General features: G+C 34.2%; 1 protein-coding gene across 2 annotated transcripts in view; it reads right to left on the reverse strand.

The window, feature by feature from the left end:
* Nucleotides 1-18,179, reverse strand: part of MTHFD2L (methylenetetrahydrofolate dehydrogenase (NADP+ dependent) 2 like) — a 137,184-nt gene that overhangs the window by 93,289 nt on the left and 25,716 nt on the right. For both annotated transcript variants that reach the window (XM_082602905.1, XM_082602906.1), the window contains exon 4: nt 347-499. In XM_082602905.1, coding sequence (XP_082459031.1) covers nt 347-499 — 153 coding nt within the window. The remainder of the gene's footprint in view (nt 1-346; nt 500-18,179) is intronic.

Genomic DNA, 18,179 nt, shown 5'->3' on the forward strand with positions numbered 1-18,179 from the left:
CTTAACCATTGCACCACCAGGGAAGCCCAGCACATTTTGTTTTTAAAGGTAAGGAAAAAAATAATACATTTTGAAAAATGTACATCAAAATACCTTCAGCTTACGGTTTTAGAGTAAGGGAGATAAACTTTCTATTTGGAAAATTCACTCCCTGAAAGGTGAAACAGCAGTTTCTTGTAACCTGGCATGTGTTCTTCATTTTATCTTATTTCAGATTATTCTTTGACTTCTGTAACTTTGTATATTCCTGTAGATTGAAGTTTAATGCTTATTTTCTTTCACTCTCTTTCAAGGCAATGTGCAAATGCTCATTTTGGCACTTAGCACCCATGTCCCATAGACCAACCTGTTCGTTTGATAATTTCCCAAACAGCACTAGCAGTGGCAGGTATGAGAGAATGCTGATCCAGGCATAGTCTTCCAATGTTAATAATATGAAATCCATCTACGTCTTTTTCCGGGGCAATTCCATTGCATACTGTCCGCTCATCCACATGGTCTGAAAAGTAAATAAAATTGATTTAATTTTACAATTGCTTTCTAATTGCAAGTCTGGAAAATTAAATTGGAGGGCCTACAGACAGATCACTTACTGTTCAGCTTTAGTTAAGATATAAAATCATTACTCTATTCCTTTTATTGCCATGAAAATAGTAAGCCAAACTGCTCTTGACCAATGGCTGTAATTAACTGCTGTAAGAGTATATGCAAGTACAGGGCCAGAAGTGGCTGGCCTGGTAAAAGGGAAAAATCTGTGAAATCAAACAATATCAATGAGATCTGGGAACAGTCAGATGATAAGGCTTTGCCTCTATAAGTTTGCATATTTAAATGTATGATTTTCCTATACAAGATAGTTCCACGAATAGGCTTCTGTTGAATATTGTTAGCATTACAGATTAAAAGGGCTTTGTTAGTGTTAAAAATAGCCATGACATTATTAATGCCTAGCTTCCTCCCAAATGACATATTAGAAAAGCAAACACACACATACACACACACACACACACACACACACTACACATCATTTCCCTGAAGCATTATTACATTGAAATCCAAAATACCATTATGGTTTCCTTTATGAAAGGAAAAGAACATAACTTGAGTAATGAACTAATCAAATGAGATATGAGATGCCAACCGTCTCATTTTGAAAAGTAATAAGTATAGAAATATAAAATAGGCTCTTAATACTACTATATGCAGAGTAGCTTAGGTTACCCTAAATCCAACAATTAACCCACATTCCTAAAATACTAAAATAAAGGTATATTTGCTACAGAAAAGTTTCCTCATGTATTACACAATGAATGCCATTTAGAAATAATTTTTTTAAAACATTATCAATGTCCAAGTTCAAACAGTTTTCAAAGAGACATGCCCTATGTCTCAGATCTTTTATATCCTAAAAGTGACACTACTGCCATCTTACTTTATATAGATCCAATTTGTCATTACTAGACTACCAAATCATTTACATATATAAAAGTCATAATATGAATCATATTCAATTAGAAATTGGGTCTTTGGAATATCTCTCCAATGACTAGTTTGTCACTTTCAATAATTGTGTTCATTCTATAATGTCCTAGCAGAGTAAGCCTCCATCTGTTTTCTCTGAAGGTAGAAGATGATTATACAAGTTCTAGCAAAATATTTTTTTGAATTACATATTTAACTTACTATTTGAGGATAAAAATAGTGGTTCCTTTTAAAATCTGGTTGATTATGATGATGATGATGATGATGATGATGATGATGATGGTGATGATTCAGTTTTTAGACACCTACCACTCATGCAGAAGCTTCATGCCATGGATATTTCTTACAACAAAATCAAAAGCTTTGTAAATAAAAAAAGAAATAACTGTAATTGAACCCTCCATTATTGAATTATGGCTTAAATTAGTTCATTTCTAAATTTAAAATTGACTACTGTACGTATGGGCCAATAATGTATTGAAAGAATTCAACAAAGGTTCTTTTGTAGATTTTGAGCGTCATCCTCTTACCAAATAAGTCTGAACTATAGTGAATTTCACAGTTTACTGGTCTGTGCTGTTTTACTCACTAAAAATAACATTAACTTGTAATGAACAATTCATCTCACACAATAGCTGAAATACTCAGGAAGAAATGTAAGCATCTGAAAATTTGGGGGCAAGCACTAGAAACTGGCAACTATAGACCTGTCCTCTAATGTATTTCTTAAAACTTCAACTCAGATCTTCATTTCAGAACAATTTTATCTTAAGTTAATTAAGTAATTTTTGTTTAAAAGACAGATGTGTGGACATAAAAAAGGTGTGATGTAGTGAACACATGAAATCTGATGATTAATGTGCTTACTATTTAATCTAAAAGGAAAAAACCTATATGAGTAGATTAAAAATGTTAAGATCATAAAAATCAAGGACACCAATTCATACATCACTTTTATGTAACTCTATGTTATCTCAGGAGTGGATTAAATCTCACATACATCCTTTGCCAGGAAAGATGTACCTTTCACTATGTAATCAACAGTGTATGGAAATAATATGAGTTAGTATATCTTACATTCAAACAGTGCTTTATAATGTTCATGTTACCATCACATAGGTTTCCCCTTTGGTCTTCATAGTTACTGAGGGCTAAGATAGAAAAGGTATTATCTTCATTTTAAAGATGAAGCTCAAAGATTTTGAGACTCAGCCAATCTCAAACTACTACTAAGAAGAGGGGTCCAGAATTAAAATCCACATCTGTTTGCCCTAAAACCAGTTTTTCTTTCTGTGTTATATAGAAATCATAAATATTAATCAATCTTAAATACCACTCAACAATTAATATCAGCAAGGGCCCCGTCCCTTCTAATCAAGACATTTTGATAATCCTAAAATATCCCAAGGAATGCACTGTTTCTTCTAGACCTCCAAAAACAACAGTATTTTTGGATTAACTAACATGTATCTAAATACATGCAAAAAAGCATCAAACATTTTATAGCACCTTTTGTTAAATGAGTAAGAGAAATAAATATATTTCATGCTTTTAACTGACTGCTACTGAAAGTTCCCTGATGTCACATCCCTGGGGCCCATGACTTGAAAAGAAGAAACAATCATGAGCCTCAATAGCAATAATTTTTTTACAATGATTATAAAACATTTTTGATTCATAGAATACATTGGCAAACAACTAACCGCTTAATATCTTACCCAAATGAACGGGAAAACTGGCATTATTCACTTTGTTAGTGTGTGTTTTTCCCATCTATTTAATATTATGAGAAGTCATTAAATCATGCCAGGAAAAAAAAGTCATCAAATTGAATTCATACTACTGCAATAGAACAGCTCAAGGAATGTCTTTAGGGGTCACACTTTAGAACTACAAAATTGAATATATATTTCTGTGATTTATTTATAATATGTTTAATTGCCTTTGGACAAGTAACAACAACAAAAAGAAAACAAACAAATTACTGGTTTATTTTCCATCCAAGGATTTTCATGTTACTGTTCAAAAGTACCTCTTTCCACTTCCCCAATGCCTGTTGGATAAGGGCAAGCTCATGAGCAGAGTAAATATGTTCTTTAGCTTGATTATATCTTTTGTCCTATACTTCCCTCCCTCCAAGTGCCCCATCCCTTCTCCTACCATCATTATGACACATCCTTACCTCAAGTCACACCAATCTGTGTCCCATTCCCAAGCCCTTAACATTAATTTTTGCATTTCTACATTCTTGCTCATGATTATTTTTCCATTGCTAATTCCTTCCTCCCTGTTGTTTCACATCCTATTTATTCTTCAATATATTGATCCCTTCTCAGCTGTTCCCTCATCGCAAAGTGATATGATACTTTTTATCTCTTCTCGTCCCCATAGAACTACTATAAAAAGCACTTACCACATTACTTCAGTTAGTTGATCACATTGGTTATTTAAGTATCTCTCTTACTTACCAGTGTGAGCCTTTTAGGGCATAGACTTTGTCTTATTAAACTGACTCACCCATAGCCTTGTCCAACTCAGTTGATGGCAATTCTATCTTTCTGTGTTATACAGAAATCATCCTTACTTGCCAGAAAAACCTGGAGACATTCTGCACACCTCACTTTCTTTCACACGCAACATCTAATCAATTGAAAAATCTGTTGGTTCTTCCTTCATAACATATCTAGTCCTTCACTAGCCTCACCATGTCCTCTGGTTTGAGTGGCCATTATCTCTCCTGTGAACTCTTGCAACAACTAATTCTCCTAGCTAATTATTTGCTTCTATATTTGCATCCATATAATCTATTCACAAAATAGCAGAGGTTATTTTTTTCCCACATGTTTATTGGAGTATAATTGCTTCATAATGTTGTGTTAGTTTCTGCTGTACAAAAAAGTGAATCAGCTATATGTATACACATATCCCCATATCTCCTCCCTCTTGAGCCTTTCTCCCACCCTCGTTATCCCATCCCTCTGTGTCGTCACAAAGCATCGAGTTGATCTCCCTGTGCTCTGCAGCAGCTTCCCACTAGCCATCCATTTTACAGCCGGTAGTGTATATATGTCCATGCCACTCTCTCACTTCATCCCAGCTTTCCCTTCCCCCCCACCCCGCCCGTGTCTTCAAGTCTTTGTTCTCTACGTCTGCGTCTTTATTCCTGTCCTGCCACTAGGTTCATCAGTAGCACTTTTTTAGATTCCATATATATGCATTAGCATACGGTATTTGTTTTTCTCTTTCTGACTTACTTCACTCTATATGACATAATCTAGGTCCATCCAACTCACTACAAATAATTCAATTTCATTCCTTTTTATGGCTGAATAATATTCTATTGAATATGTGTACCACATCTTCTTTATCCATACATTTAGGTTGATTTCATGTCCTGGCTATTGTAAATAGTGCTGCAATGAACATTGGGGTACATGTCTCTATTTGAATTATGGTTTTCTCAGGGTATATGCCCAGTAGTGGGATTTCTGGGTCATATGGTAGTTCTATTTTTAGTTTTTTAAGGAACCTCCATACTGTTCTCAAATGCATGTCTGCTTACACCACTCTTTTCCTCAAAACCCTGCTCTTCTTGCCATTCCTCTAACATATCAAGTATTTCCCACCTTGGTTATTGCTCTTGTGTCTGCCTGGAGGATTTTCAAAAAAACCTGCCACTTTGGCTAAATCCCTCTCTTTGCTTAATTTCCACATTCTCTGTAAGGACTATTTTGACCACATTATTTTAAAATGTAAGTTCCATGTCTGATAATGTTGAAGTTGTTTACATTGGACCAAACTTCTCACAGGAAACAACTGTAAACATTGGAAAAATTATATGAAAATAGAAGTATCAAGGATGTATCATACAATACAGAGAATATAGCCAATATTTTGTAATAACGGTAAATGGAATGTAAAATTTTAAAATTAAAAGAAAAAAACACAGCTATCTGACACTGGAGAGTTACTAGAAGCAGACAGATTTGGAAGAGAATGGACATCTGAAAGGAATATTGCTGAAAGTGTTTCCATTTTGGAGGGTTTTCTAGACAAAGGATAGTTAGAATTTGGATAGAAATCTTCAGTCTTACTTGCTTGAGGAATCAAAGGACAACGTTTGGAGCTACTACAGAAACTGGAAATTGAAGGGATATACCCAGGAAAAGAGAAAACCACAGAGAGGAGACTCAACTTGTGTCTATAAATTCTTCCCAAATCTCTGACTGACCCCTGAACAACACACACAAGAGGCAAACTCCAAGCAGCCCATCTAACACTAAGAGAACTAAACAGAATGCAGCTGTGGCTTACCAAGGGCAAAGCAAAGCTTGAAGTCCTCAATATGACAGGCATTCAAAAAAAATTTACAGTTAACATTATACTTAATAATGGAATACTGAACCTTTTTCCCAAGATCAGAAGGTGGCAAGGGTGTCCACCCCCACCATTTCTATTCAGCATTTTATTGGAGATCCTAGCTGGTGTAATAAGATAAGGAAAATAAAAAAGAGTTCTAAAGATCAGAAAGGAAGAAGTAAAACTCTCTAGCCACTCTAATGGTTGTTTATGTAGAATATTCTAAAGAATATACAAAACAATGAAACAAAAAATAAAGTGAATTTAGCAAGATCACAGAATACCAATTCAATATACAAAAAAAAATCAATTGTATTTCCGTATAGAAGCAGCAATTCTAAAAAATGAAATTTAAATAATTCTATTTACAAAAACTCACAGATCAGAAAATTCTTAGGAGTAAATTTTAAAATTGGGGCCATAATTTTTATAATGAAAACTACAGAATGTTGCTGACACATGACCTAAATAAATGGAGGGTGTACCATATTCATGGATTGGAAGACTCAATAATGTTAAGATGTCAATTCTTCCAATTAGATCTATAGATTCAATGTAATCTCAATCACAATCCTATGAGGTTTTTTTGGTAGAAATTGACAAACTGATTCTAAAATTTATATGGCTATGTAAAGGACTTAGACTATCCAAAGGAATCTTGAAAATGAGCAAAAAGGACTTACAATACCTGACTTCAAGACTTGCTACAAAGCTACAGTAATCAAGACAGTGTGGTGCTAGTGTAGGGATAGACAAATAGATCAATGGAACAGAATAGAAAGCCCAACTTTAGACTAACACTTATACAGTTATTTGACTTTTTACAAAGTTTTCAAAAGCAATTCAATGGGAAAAAGAAAGTCTTTTCAACAAATAATACTTGAACAATTTGATAGCCATATAGAAAAAAAACCAAACTGAGCCACAATCCCTACTTCATACTGTGAAGGAGAAAATTTGCCACACCCAAATGTGTCTCTTTGGCATGAGGATTTCATTTTACCTCCCCCTTAGCTGCCTAAAGAATTTAGATAAAAGACCTTTTCCCAGAATAGAGGTATCATCAGAGATAATCTGCAAAGAATATGGGCTAGGTTGCTGGGGGAAACTCTAGGCAGGACCTAGAAATCAGAATCCACTCTGTGCCCCACTATCTCTTCATGGCCCAGCAAATATTTGTCTACTAAACATTTGCTTTTCCATCCCCAGGTGAATTGCCTTCCTCCCCTTTGAAGTCCAAAGCCTACTTGCTAAGAGAAGATGGGGAATGTAAGGAAAATTGTGCATGTTTGGAGTACTTTATTTGTCTGCCACAGAAAAAAGCAGATCTAAAATAGGGATTAACAGCATTTTAAAAATTTCAGAAGGGCTGGGAAGGGCTCTCTGAGCCAGTGGCATTTAAGCTAAGACCTGAAGGTTGGGAAGAAGTCAGCCCCCGTATGTTTGAAAGATAACCAATGTAGTTAAGAGTTCAAAGGCTAAACTCTATTCAAGTAATAAAATGTGCATTATTCTAGCATGTCCTTTGTATAATAAATACTATAAAATAAAAATAGAACATCCCTGAACATCCCCCGAACATCCCAATCCTCTTTACCATGCTCTACTTTTTCTTTTTTACCATAGCATATCAACTTCTAATAGATATACAGTAATTACTTATTTATTGTGTTTATTTTTTGTTGTCTGTCTTTCCTACTACTCAGCAAGGGCAAAACTTTCTGTCTTTTTTTTTTTTCATTGATGTATTCCTAGCACAAAGCACAGTGCTTGGAAATTTGTTGAATAAATGACTACAATTACCCTTGATTTATAAATGAAGAAGCTGAGACAAATGAGTGGAAACCTGCAGACAATTAAAATAGACTAATATAAGAAAAAGATGTCTGATCCTTCTACAACCTCTGACATCCATCTTTTTCAAATACAATGAAAAACCAAAATGGCTTTCATTAACATTTTGATTTGTCAATAGCTGCATCTACATTATCAGATATTTGGCACTTTTATATCCTCTGATATAAATTTAATGTAAAAGATTCATGTCTGTTTTTCATTTATTTCTTCCTTTCAGGACTTGAAAAATAAGAAATCTCGGGCAAAGCTTTATGCTGATACATTAAAGTCCACACTCTGAACAAGTGTAGACAAGGCCTCTGAAAATTCACTCAATAAATATTTATGTATTTATAATATTTAAATATTTATTGTCTACCATGTGCCTGGCACTGTTCTAAGGGTTTAGGATATATAAGCTAACCAAACAAACAAAACTCTTAACCTCTGGAGCTTACATTCTAAAGGAATAAAGATCTGCCTAATCAAATTATTTAGCTGCAGCCTCTTAATGAGTTAATTATTTTCTAGGAGTAAATGAGAGATATACTTTTGGAAGCTGTGTTCACTGTTCTCACCCCAATACATAAGTTGAACACTCTGGGTTCTACATCAATGTTTCAAGACAGAAAATACTTACCAGGTCTTACCACTTACCCAATATCATTTTAGAACTGTTTCATCATCAAGGGGTAAGAGGACAAAAAGGGAATGGGAAGTGACTATTATCTCACTGTATTACTCTACCCCCAAATCTGAGAAAACAATAGAGCTTGGAGGTGGAGCGGAAGGTGTTCTCTAGGTCAGAAAGGGGTGGATCTGGCCCTTTAGCCTTCCGTAGCCTCTTTCTCCTATAGCCACGAAACTACGAGGACATCCCTAGGCAGGCTTACTTCATAGGCTATTAAAAAAAGTTAATGAAGTGGGAACCTACAGATCACGCGAAGGTTGCTACCTTTGACCCTTAGAGTTTCTTGAGTCATATGAAGAGTACATAGAGATCCAAAAATTGCCTTATTTTTCAGAAGTAGTGTTGAAGACATCCTGGTTTATTAAGCCCTTGGATTCCTAGACACTATACACGGTGACTTCTGTCAAATACATTGTACTAAACTTGAAGCAGTGTCTATTCCATAGAGGAAACAGTTGGATAAGTGAGCATGTCTATTCTGATTAGCTTATTTTACACAAAAGGGAAAAGAAGAGATGCTGTGTTTTAGGGACTTGATTGCAAACTTCTCAAGGACAGTGAGTCTCAAATTGTTTTCTAACTACGCCTTTCCCCTAGTGACTATCACAGACACATATATATGAATAGATTGGATTCTAGGTAAATATTTTTTGAACTGGTAAATGAACAAAGAGCGTCAGAGAGCAATCATACAAATACTTCTATTGAAAGACCTTCTACAAAGAAATATCCAGATGTTTCAAAGGGCTTTTTGATTTTGGTAAATTCTTTATCAAAGCTGAATGCACCCAAAAATACATGAAAATATCATGATAAAGAAAAGAGAAAAATATGAAAAAGAAAAGAAGTAGCTATTGTTGATCCAAGAAATTCCAGATTTTGAAGATACTTTGGAAAGTAAATAATCTCAAGTTACATGATATAGTATGTTTATGATAGCAACTGCTCAAAAAGACGTAATTATATAGATCTGAGTGACTAAAATAACTCTTGGGATGGTTTCCATCTGGAAATGAATAGGAAGAGACACATATGGCTACAGGGACCTACCAATCCCACTGATAGGTAAATCATATCAAAATGATTTACTCAGCTTTCAGTATAAACCATTAAACTTTTTTTTTTTTTTTAAGCACTGCTTGCCTGATGCTGCCATCATGTGGTTTACATAAACCACAGCAGGAGAATTTTCCGTTTTGTTCCCCCACATAAATTCTGATAGAAATGTTACCTATGAGAAAAAAATTTTAAGTAGATAAATGATATTGTGGGGATGCCTTTGTTTCTATGTTAACACTAAAATCATGTTAGAAAGGATTTGAATAAAATATTGTTTAAAATCTGGACCTTTTTCTCTGCATAAACCTTAAATGCATAAGTTGGTTGAATGGATTGTGACACAATCTCAATATTGATCCAAGCACAATCGAATTTTAAATTATTAATTAGTTATTTTTCATAATAAGCTAGATATATGCAAATCCACCACCCTAAACAAAAGTTATGGACTTGACAATAGTCTATATTTAATCACATATTTCGCCCATGAACCCACCTCATTTCCTGCTCCAGCCTTAGGTAAACTTCATCCTGCATCCTGTGCTTATCATTCCCTTGACTTCCTTTCCATATAGTTTTATTGCATTTTTATTCCTAATAGATTTTTTTAAACAGCTTTATTTAAGAATATTTGAATATAATACACTGCACGTATTTAAAGTGTACAATTTGATAGGCTTTGACATATATATATACTTGTGAAACCATCACCACAATCAAGATAATTAACATATACACCACCCTGAAAAGTTTCCACAGGCTCCTTTTCCTCATCCCTTCCTCCCTCCCTTTCCTGTCCTCTCACCTCCAACTACATGTAACCACTTGCTATGGGCTGAATTGTGTCCCCCCAAAATTCTTATGTTGAATCCCCCAACCCCTAATATAATGATATGTAATTAGATTTACATGAAGTCATCAGGGTGGGGCCCTCATGATGGGACTAGTGCCCTTATAAGAAGAGACACCAGAGAGCTTGCTCTCTTTGCCATGTGCAGACACAGAAAGAAGGGGTTGTCTGTCTGACAGCCAGGAAGAGAGCTCTCACGAACATGACCATGCTGGCACCCTGATCTCAGACAGGCTCCAGAACTGTGAGAAAATAAATTTTTGTTATTTAAGGCACCCAGTCTATGATATTTTGGTATAGCAGCCCAAGCAGACTAATTACCACCGATCTGCTTTCTGTCACTATACATCAGTTTGTATTACATAAAATTTTATATAAATAGAACCACAGAGTATGTACTCTTATTTGTATGGATAATTTCACTCAGCATAATTATCTTGATATTCACCCAATCTGGAGTGCGCATCAATATTTCAATGCTTTTTTTACTGCTGGGTAATAGTTCATTGTATAGATAAACCACAGTTAATATCTATTCACCTGTTGATGCATATTTGAGTTGTTTATAGCTTTTGGCTATTGCAAATCATACTTCTATGAATATGCATATACAAGTCTTTATATTGACACATATATCTTTTTCTTTAAGTAAATACATAGACATGGAATGGATGGACCATATAATAAATATATATATGTAAATTTTTAGGACACTGCCAAACTATTTTTCAAAGGGTACCATTTTGCATTCCCACTGGCAACACATCCTCACCAATATATGGTATTGTCAGTTGTAGTTCTAATATCAGCCATTCTAATAGGTGTGTAGTAGTATCTTATTATAGTTTCCATTCGAGTTTCTCTAATGTCTACAGACGTTGAGTATCTACTTATGTCCTTATTTATCATTTGTATTTCTTCTTTGGTGAAGTATCTGTTCAAATCTTTTGACAAGTTTTAGTATTTATCCTGTTTGGTGTTCTTTATGGTTTGGTGTCTGTTATTAATTTTGAAAAGTTTTAGCCATTATTACTTCAAATATCTCTTCTGCCCTGTTCTCTCTTCTCCTGGTATTCCGACTGTGTGTATGTTATACCTTTTGAAAATGTCCTATAGTTCTTGGATGTTTTCTTCTGTCTTTTTTGTTTTCCTCTCTGCATTTCAATTTGAGAAATTTCTACTTATATATTCCCAAGCTTACTGATTCTTTTCTTGGCCATGTCCAGTCTACAATTGAGACCATCAATGCATTTTCCATTTTTGTTAAAGTGTTTTTGATTTCAGCATTTCTTTTTGAATCTTTCTTAGAGTTTCCATCTCTTTGTTTTCATTAGTCATCTGTTCTTGCATATTGTCTACTTTTTCCACCAGAGCCCTTAATATATTAATCATAGTTATCTTAAATTTCCTAATAACTCCAAAATCTGTGTCAGATATGAATCTTCTTCTGATGATTTTTGGTTTCTTCAGACTGTTCTTCTTTGCCTTTTGGCATGCCTTGTCATTTTTTTGTTGAAAGCTACATCCAAGACTAGGGCCCCCAGGAGTTTCTCATTCTTATGCTAGTACACACTTTACTTCCAGAAATTCATCAAAATTCACAATTACGTTGTTTCCATCAGTTTATGGTTCCAGTAGCTTCTGTACAGGTAAATAGATATTGGTTGCAACTTTCTGGATTTTCTTCTCTCTCCAGATTTTGTGATGGTGGTTTGCCCTGCAACCTCAGTTCTCTGAAGGGTCATGAAAAGTATTGACTTTCAGTTTGTTCAGTTTTTTCTTGTTTTAAGGAAAAGAGGATTTATATTATTCTGGCTAGAGCTGGGCTTTGTTTAATTGGGTTGTTTTCATTTTCTTGATATTGATTTTTGAGAGCGCTTCATATATTCCGCATATACATGTTATCAAATATATGCTCTGCAAATATTTTCTTCTCATCTGCCTTATCTTCTCATTCTTTTAATACTATGTTTTGAAGAGCAGAAGTTTTATTTTATTTCTTAACATCTTTATTGGAGTATAATTGCTTTACAATGGTGTGTTAGTTTCTGCTTTATAACAAAGTGAATCAGCTATATATATACATATATCCCCATATCCCCTCCCTCTTGCGTCTTCCTCCCACCCTCCCTATCCCACCCTCTAGGTGGCCACAAAGCACCAAGCTGATCTTCCTGTGCTATGCGGCTGCTTCTCACTAGCTATTTTACATTTGGTAGTGTACATATGTCCATGCCACTCTCTCACTTCTTCCCAGCTTACCCTTCCCCCTCCCTGTGTCCTCAAGTCCGTTCTCTACCTCTGTGTCTTTATTCTTGTCCTGCCCCTAGGTTCTTCAGAATCTTTTTTTTTTTTTTTTAGATTCCATATATATGTGTTAGCATACAGTATTTGTTTTTCTCCTTCTGACTTACTTCACTCTGTATAACAGTTTCTAGGTCCATCCACCTCACTACAAATAACTCAATTTCGTTTCTTTTTATGGTTAAGTAATATTCCATTTGTATACATGTGCCATATCTTCTTTAGCCATTCATTTGTCGATGGATGCTTAGGTTCCTTCCATGTCCTGGCTATTGTAAATAGTGCTGCAATGAACATTGTGGTACATGACTCTTTTTGAATTATCGTTTTCTCTGTGTATATGCCCAGTAGTGGGATTGCTGTGTCATATGGTTTTAAATTTTGATGAAATCTAATTTATCAAGTTCTTGTTTCATATCCATATGCAATCCAAGTGTTCCAGCACCATTATTGAAAAGCACATCCTTTCTGCACTAATTTGTCTTTCCACCTTTGTCAAAAATTAGTTGTTAATTTAGGTGTGGATCTACTTGTGGACTTCCAATTTTTGCCCATTGATGTTTCTCCATCCTGATTCCAATACCACTCTGTCTTGATTACTGGAGCTTTATAATTAGTCTTTATAACAAATTTTGATTGAGGTATAAATGACATATGACATTATATTAGTTTTAGATGTACAACATAATGATTCAATATTTACATATATTACAAAATAATCACCTCAATAAGTCTAGTTAACATCCCTCACCACATATAGTCACTTTTTTCTTCTTATGATGAGGACTTTTAAGATGTACTTTCTTAAGAACTTTCAAATATGCCATACAGTATTATTAATCTTAGTCACTGTGCCGTGCATTACATTGCCATGACATTTATTTGATAACTGAAAGTTTGTATCCTTTAAGACGTTTGATTAGTCTTAAAATCAGGAAGTATTACTCTTTCAACAATATTACTCATTTTCAAAGCTGTTTTAACTATTCTAGGTACTTTGCATTTCTATATGAATTTGACAATCAGTTTATCAACTGCTACAAAAAAGTATGCTGGGATTTTAATTGGGACTGCCTTGAATCTACAAATTAATTTGAAGATAACTGACATCTTAACAATATTTAGTCTTCCAACCCATGAACATAATATATTGATTTACTTAGGTCTTCTTTAATTTCTCTCAGGAATGTTCTGTAGTTTTCAATGCACAGGTTCTCACATCTTTTGTCAAATTTATGCCTGAAGATTTCACATTTTTGATGCTATTTTAAATGTCTCTTTTTGGGCTTCCCTGGTGGTGCAGTGGTTGGGAGTCTGCCTGCTGATGCAGGGGACATGGGTTCGTGCCCCGGTCCGGGAAGATCCCACATGCTGCGGAGCGGCTGGGCCCGTGAACCATGGCCGCTGAGCCTGTGCGTCCGGAGCCTGTGCTCCGCAACGGGAGAGGCCACAGCAGTGAGAGGCCCGCGTACCGCAAAAAAAATAATAAATAAATGTCTCTTTTCATCTCAGTATCTGATATTTGATGCTAATACATAGAATGGAGATTGATATTTGCATATTAATCTTGTATCTTCCAACCTTGTTAAACTCATTTATTAGTATTAGTAGCTTTTTTTCCCCTAGATTCCATTGGATTTTCTACATAGACAATCATGTTATCTGCTTTTTATTTTCTTTCCCTTGCCTTGCCTCCTATGTTGGTTAGAATCTCCATGAATAGACATAAGAATGGACATTCTTGATTTCTTCCTGATCATAAGAGGAAAATATTGTCTTTCATAATGAACTATGATGTTAGCTGTGAATTTTTTATGTGTCCTTTATCAGCTTGAGGAAGTTCCCTTTTATTATTATTAGTTATATGACAGTGTTTTATCAGGAATCAGTGAATTTTACCAAAAAAATAATCTATTTATTGAGATAATCATATGATTTTCCATTTTTAATTTGTTAATGTGGTGAAATACATTGTTTGATTTTCTAATATTAAACCAATGTTGCATTCCTGTAATAAAAGTCATGATGAATTTTGGTCATGATGAATGATACTTTTTATATATTGTTGGATTTTATTTGTTAAATTTTGTTAATACCTTTTTCATTTATGTTCATGAAAGATACTGTTCTGTGGTTTTCCTTTTTTGTAATGTCTTTGCCTGTTTTTTGGTATCAGAGTAATGGTGGCCTCATATAATGACTTAGGAAGTATTTCCTCCTCTTTAATATTATTTTTTCTTTAAATATTTGGTAGACTTCACCAGTAAAGTCATCTGAACATGGAACTTTCTTTGTGGAATGGATTTTCACTACAAAGTCAATTTTTTAATAAGAGTTATTCAGGTTATCTATTTCTTTGTGAGTGCGCTTTGGCAGTGTGTATCTTTCAAGAAAGTAGCCCATTTCCTCTAATTTGTGAAATTAACTGGCATAAAATTGTCTGACATATTCCCTTTTATCCTTTTAATATCTGTAAAATCTATAGTGATGTTATCTTTCTCATTCCTGATATGGGTAATTTGTATCTTCCTTTTTCCTTGATAGTCTACCTTTCATTTCATTATTTTCTTCATTACTTTTTTGTTTTCTAATTCATTATTTTCTGCCCTGATCTTTATTATTTCCTTTCTTGTCCTTAGTTTGTCTTTAACTTGCTCTTCTTTTTCTAGTATCTTAAGGTGGGAGCTGAGGTTATTGATGTGGGACCTTTCTTCTTTTCTAAGATAGGTGTTTAGTGCTATATATTTCCTCCTAAGTAATTTTTTAGCAGCATACTGTAAATTTTGATATGTTATATTTTCATTGAAAAGTTAAAAGTGATTTCTAACTTCCCTTTTATTTTCTTATTTGACACATGGGTTATTTAGATGTTAATTAGTTTCCAAATATTTGGGAATTTTCCAGATATTTTTCTGCTAGTGATTTTTAATCTAACTCCATTGTGGTGAGGGAAAATGCTTTAGGTAATGTAAATCCTTCTATATTTGAGATTTGTTTTATAGTCTACAATATGTTATCTCTTGGTAAATGTTCTATGTGAACTTGAAAAAAAATGTGTATTCTGTTGTTCGCAGGGAGAGTGCTCTGTAAATGTCAATTAGATCAAATTGGATGATATTCTACTTCAAATTTTTGTTCTTACTGATTTTCTCTCCACTTGTTCTCTCAGTTATTGAGAGAGAGGTACTAAAATCTATGATTATACTTTTGGATTTGTCTATTTTCCTTACAATTCTATTAGTTTTTGTTAATGCTTTCTTCTTAGGTATATAAACAATTGAGGTTGCTATTTCTGTTTGATAAACTGACTCCTTTATTACTGTGGAATGACCTTCTTTATTCCTGGTAGTATCCATTGCTCTGAAATATACTTTGCCTGCTATTAACATAACCACTCCAGCTTTCTTTTGATTTATGTTAATATAGTGTGTCCTTTACAGCCTTTTTCTTTTAACCTCTCTGGATCCTTATACTTAAAATGTATTTTCTGTAGGCACCATATAGTTGGGTCTTGTTTTTTATTCAATCTGACAACCTCTGACATCTAATTGGATATACAACATTACATTTATGTGATTAAATCTATTGTTCCCCCATTTTCTTTCTTCCTTTAGAATAATTTGAACATTTTTAATTATTGGATGTTATCTCTTTTACTGGCTTATTAGCTATAACTCTTTGCTGTGTGGGGTTTTTTTAGCAGTTGCTTGTGATTTTATAGTATGCAGCTTTAACTTATTTCAGTCTACCCTCAAGTGATATATCACTTCACATATAGCGTAAGAATCTAACAATAACGTCCTACCATTTCTTCCTTTCTGACTTTTGTGCTATTGTTGTACATGTTACAAACCACACATTACATTGTTTTAATTTTGGGATAAATACCAATTATATTCTAAAATTATTTGACTAATAAGAAAAATATCAGATATACTTACTCATGTAACTACCATTTCCATTGTTCTTCATTCCTTTGGCTAGATACATATTTTCATTTGGCATCATTTCTTTCTGCCTGAAGGACTTCCATTTTTTATAGTGTGGGTGTGCTGTTGATTGTTTTCAGCTCTGTCTGGATTCTACTCTTCCTAAAGGTCTAAAAAATGCTTTTTTGCCTTTGGTTTTTAAAGATATTTTCACTGAGTACAGAAGTCATGATCAATAGTTTTTTTTTTTCTTTCAGTACTTTAAAAATCAAGGTGTTCCACTGTCTTCTTGCTTACATTGTTTTTGACAAGAAATCTGCTATTTCCTTCTTTTTGTTTCTCTGTATATAATGTGACATTTTCCCCCCTCTTGCTGCTTTCAAAATTTTTTCTATCACACTGCATTTGAACAATTTGATTTTTGGTATAGTTTTTTCATATTTTATGGGCTTGGAGTTCGTTGAACTTCTTAGATCTGTGTGTTTATAGTTTTCATCACATTTGTGTTTGTGTGTGTGTGTGTGTGTTTTAATCTGAAATCCCAATCATTTATGAAAGGATACTTATTTCTTACTCACATAAGCCTCTGTTAAGAATCCCACTTCCTTTCTTCTCATAACTGGCAATCATCTATAACACGTAGCTTTCATGATAACTGCAACAAAAGGGGGAGAGGAGATGGGGCCACATAGCTTTTAACCATCTCAGTCCAGAAGTGGCTCAAAAAAGTCACTTTCCCTCACAGTCAAATAACCAGTAGTCACATGGCCCCAACCTAGGAGAAGTTGGGAAATGTAAGGGAACATGTGGATATTTGGAGTACTTTATTTGTCTGCCATAGAGAAAAGCAGATCTAGCATAGGAATTGACAGAATTAAAGTAATTTTAGAAGGTATGGGCTGGGAAAGGCTCTCTGAGCCAGTGGCATTTAAGCTAAGGCCTAGCAGTTGGAAAGAAGTCAGTCCCAATATGTTTGAAAGATAATCAATGTAGTTAAGAGGTCAGAGGCTAAAGTCCTATTCAAGTAATAAAATGTACATTATCCTAGCATGTCCTTTGTATAACAAATTCTATCACTTAAGAAGCCTTCAAGGGTACAGGGGTATAAGATCCTCACCAAATCCTGATCAGTGACAGAACTTATACACTGCTCTCTTAGATGTAGAAGAATAGGTAGAAGGATGAACCTTCAATGACACACATACACACAAAGCAATAGCTGTGAAACTACAGGGTTCATTCATTCCAGCAATAACATTCACTAAGAGTCTACCATGATGCAAGGTGGCATAAAAATGTTGACTACAATTCCCCCTGCTTTGATGGAACTAATAGTCTAGTGGAAGAAACATATTACTAAAAAGCAATGAAATACTCTATGTGGAATCATTTTTCTCCATAAAGAAAGGGGGGGAGCTATAACAAAGGTCAAGTCTAATTTAGAAATTATTTAGAAATAAACAGAAAAGAAGCTCTCCAAAAACTGAGGAGTCCGGAGTGATTAAGATTTCCCACTCTGGTCAAGAACATTAAAAATAGAGTAAAAAGTATTCTGCATACATAAATTCCATAAGCTCTCAAGAAGAGCAATTAGAGCAAGACCTTTTTTCTCCAAATGAAAAATCAAGTTTTAGACAAATATACATATCTACGTGAACTAATTAGGTCA

The sequence above is a fragment of the Mesoplodon mirus genome (genome assembly GCF_964341445.2).
Source record: "Mesoplodon mirus genome assembly, chromosome: 2".
Taxonomy (NCBI): domain Eukaryota; kingdom Metazoa; phylum Chordata; class Mammalia; order Artiodactyla; family Ziphiidae; genus Mesoplodon; species Mesoplodon mirus.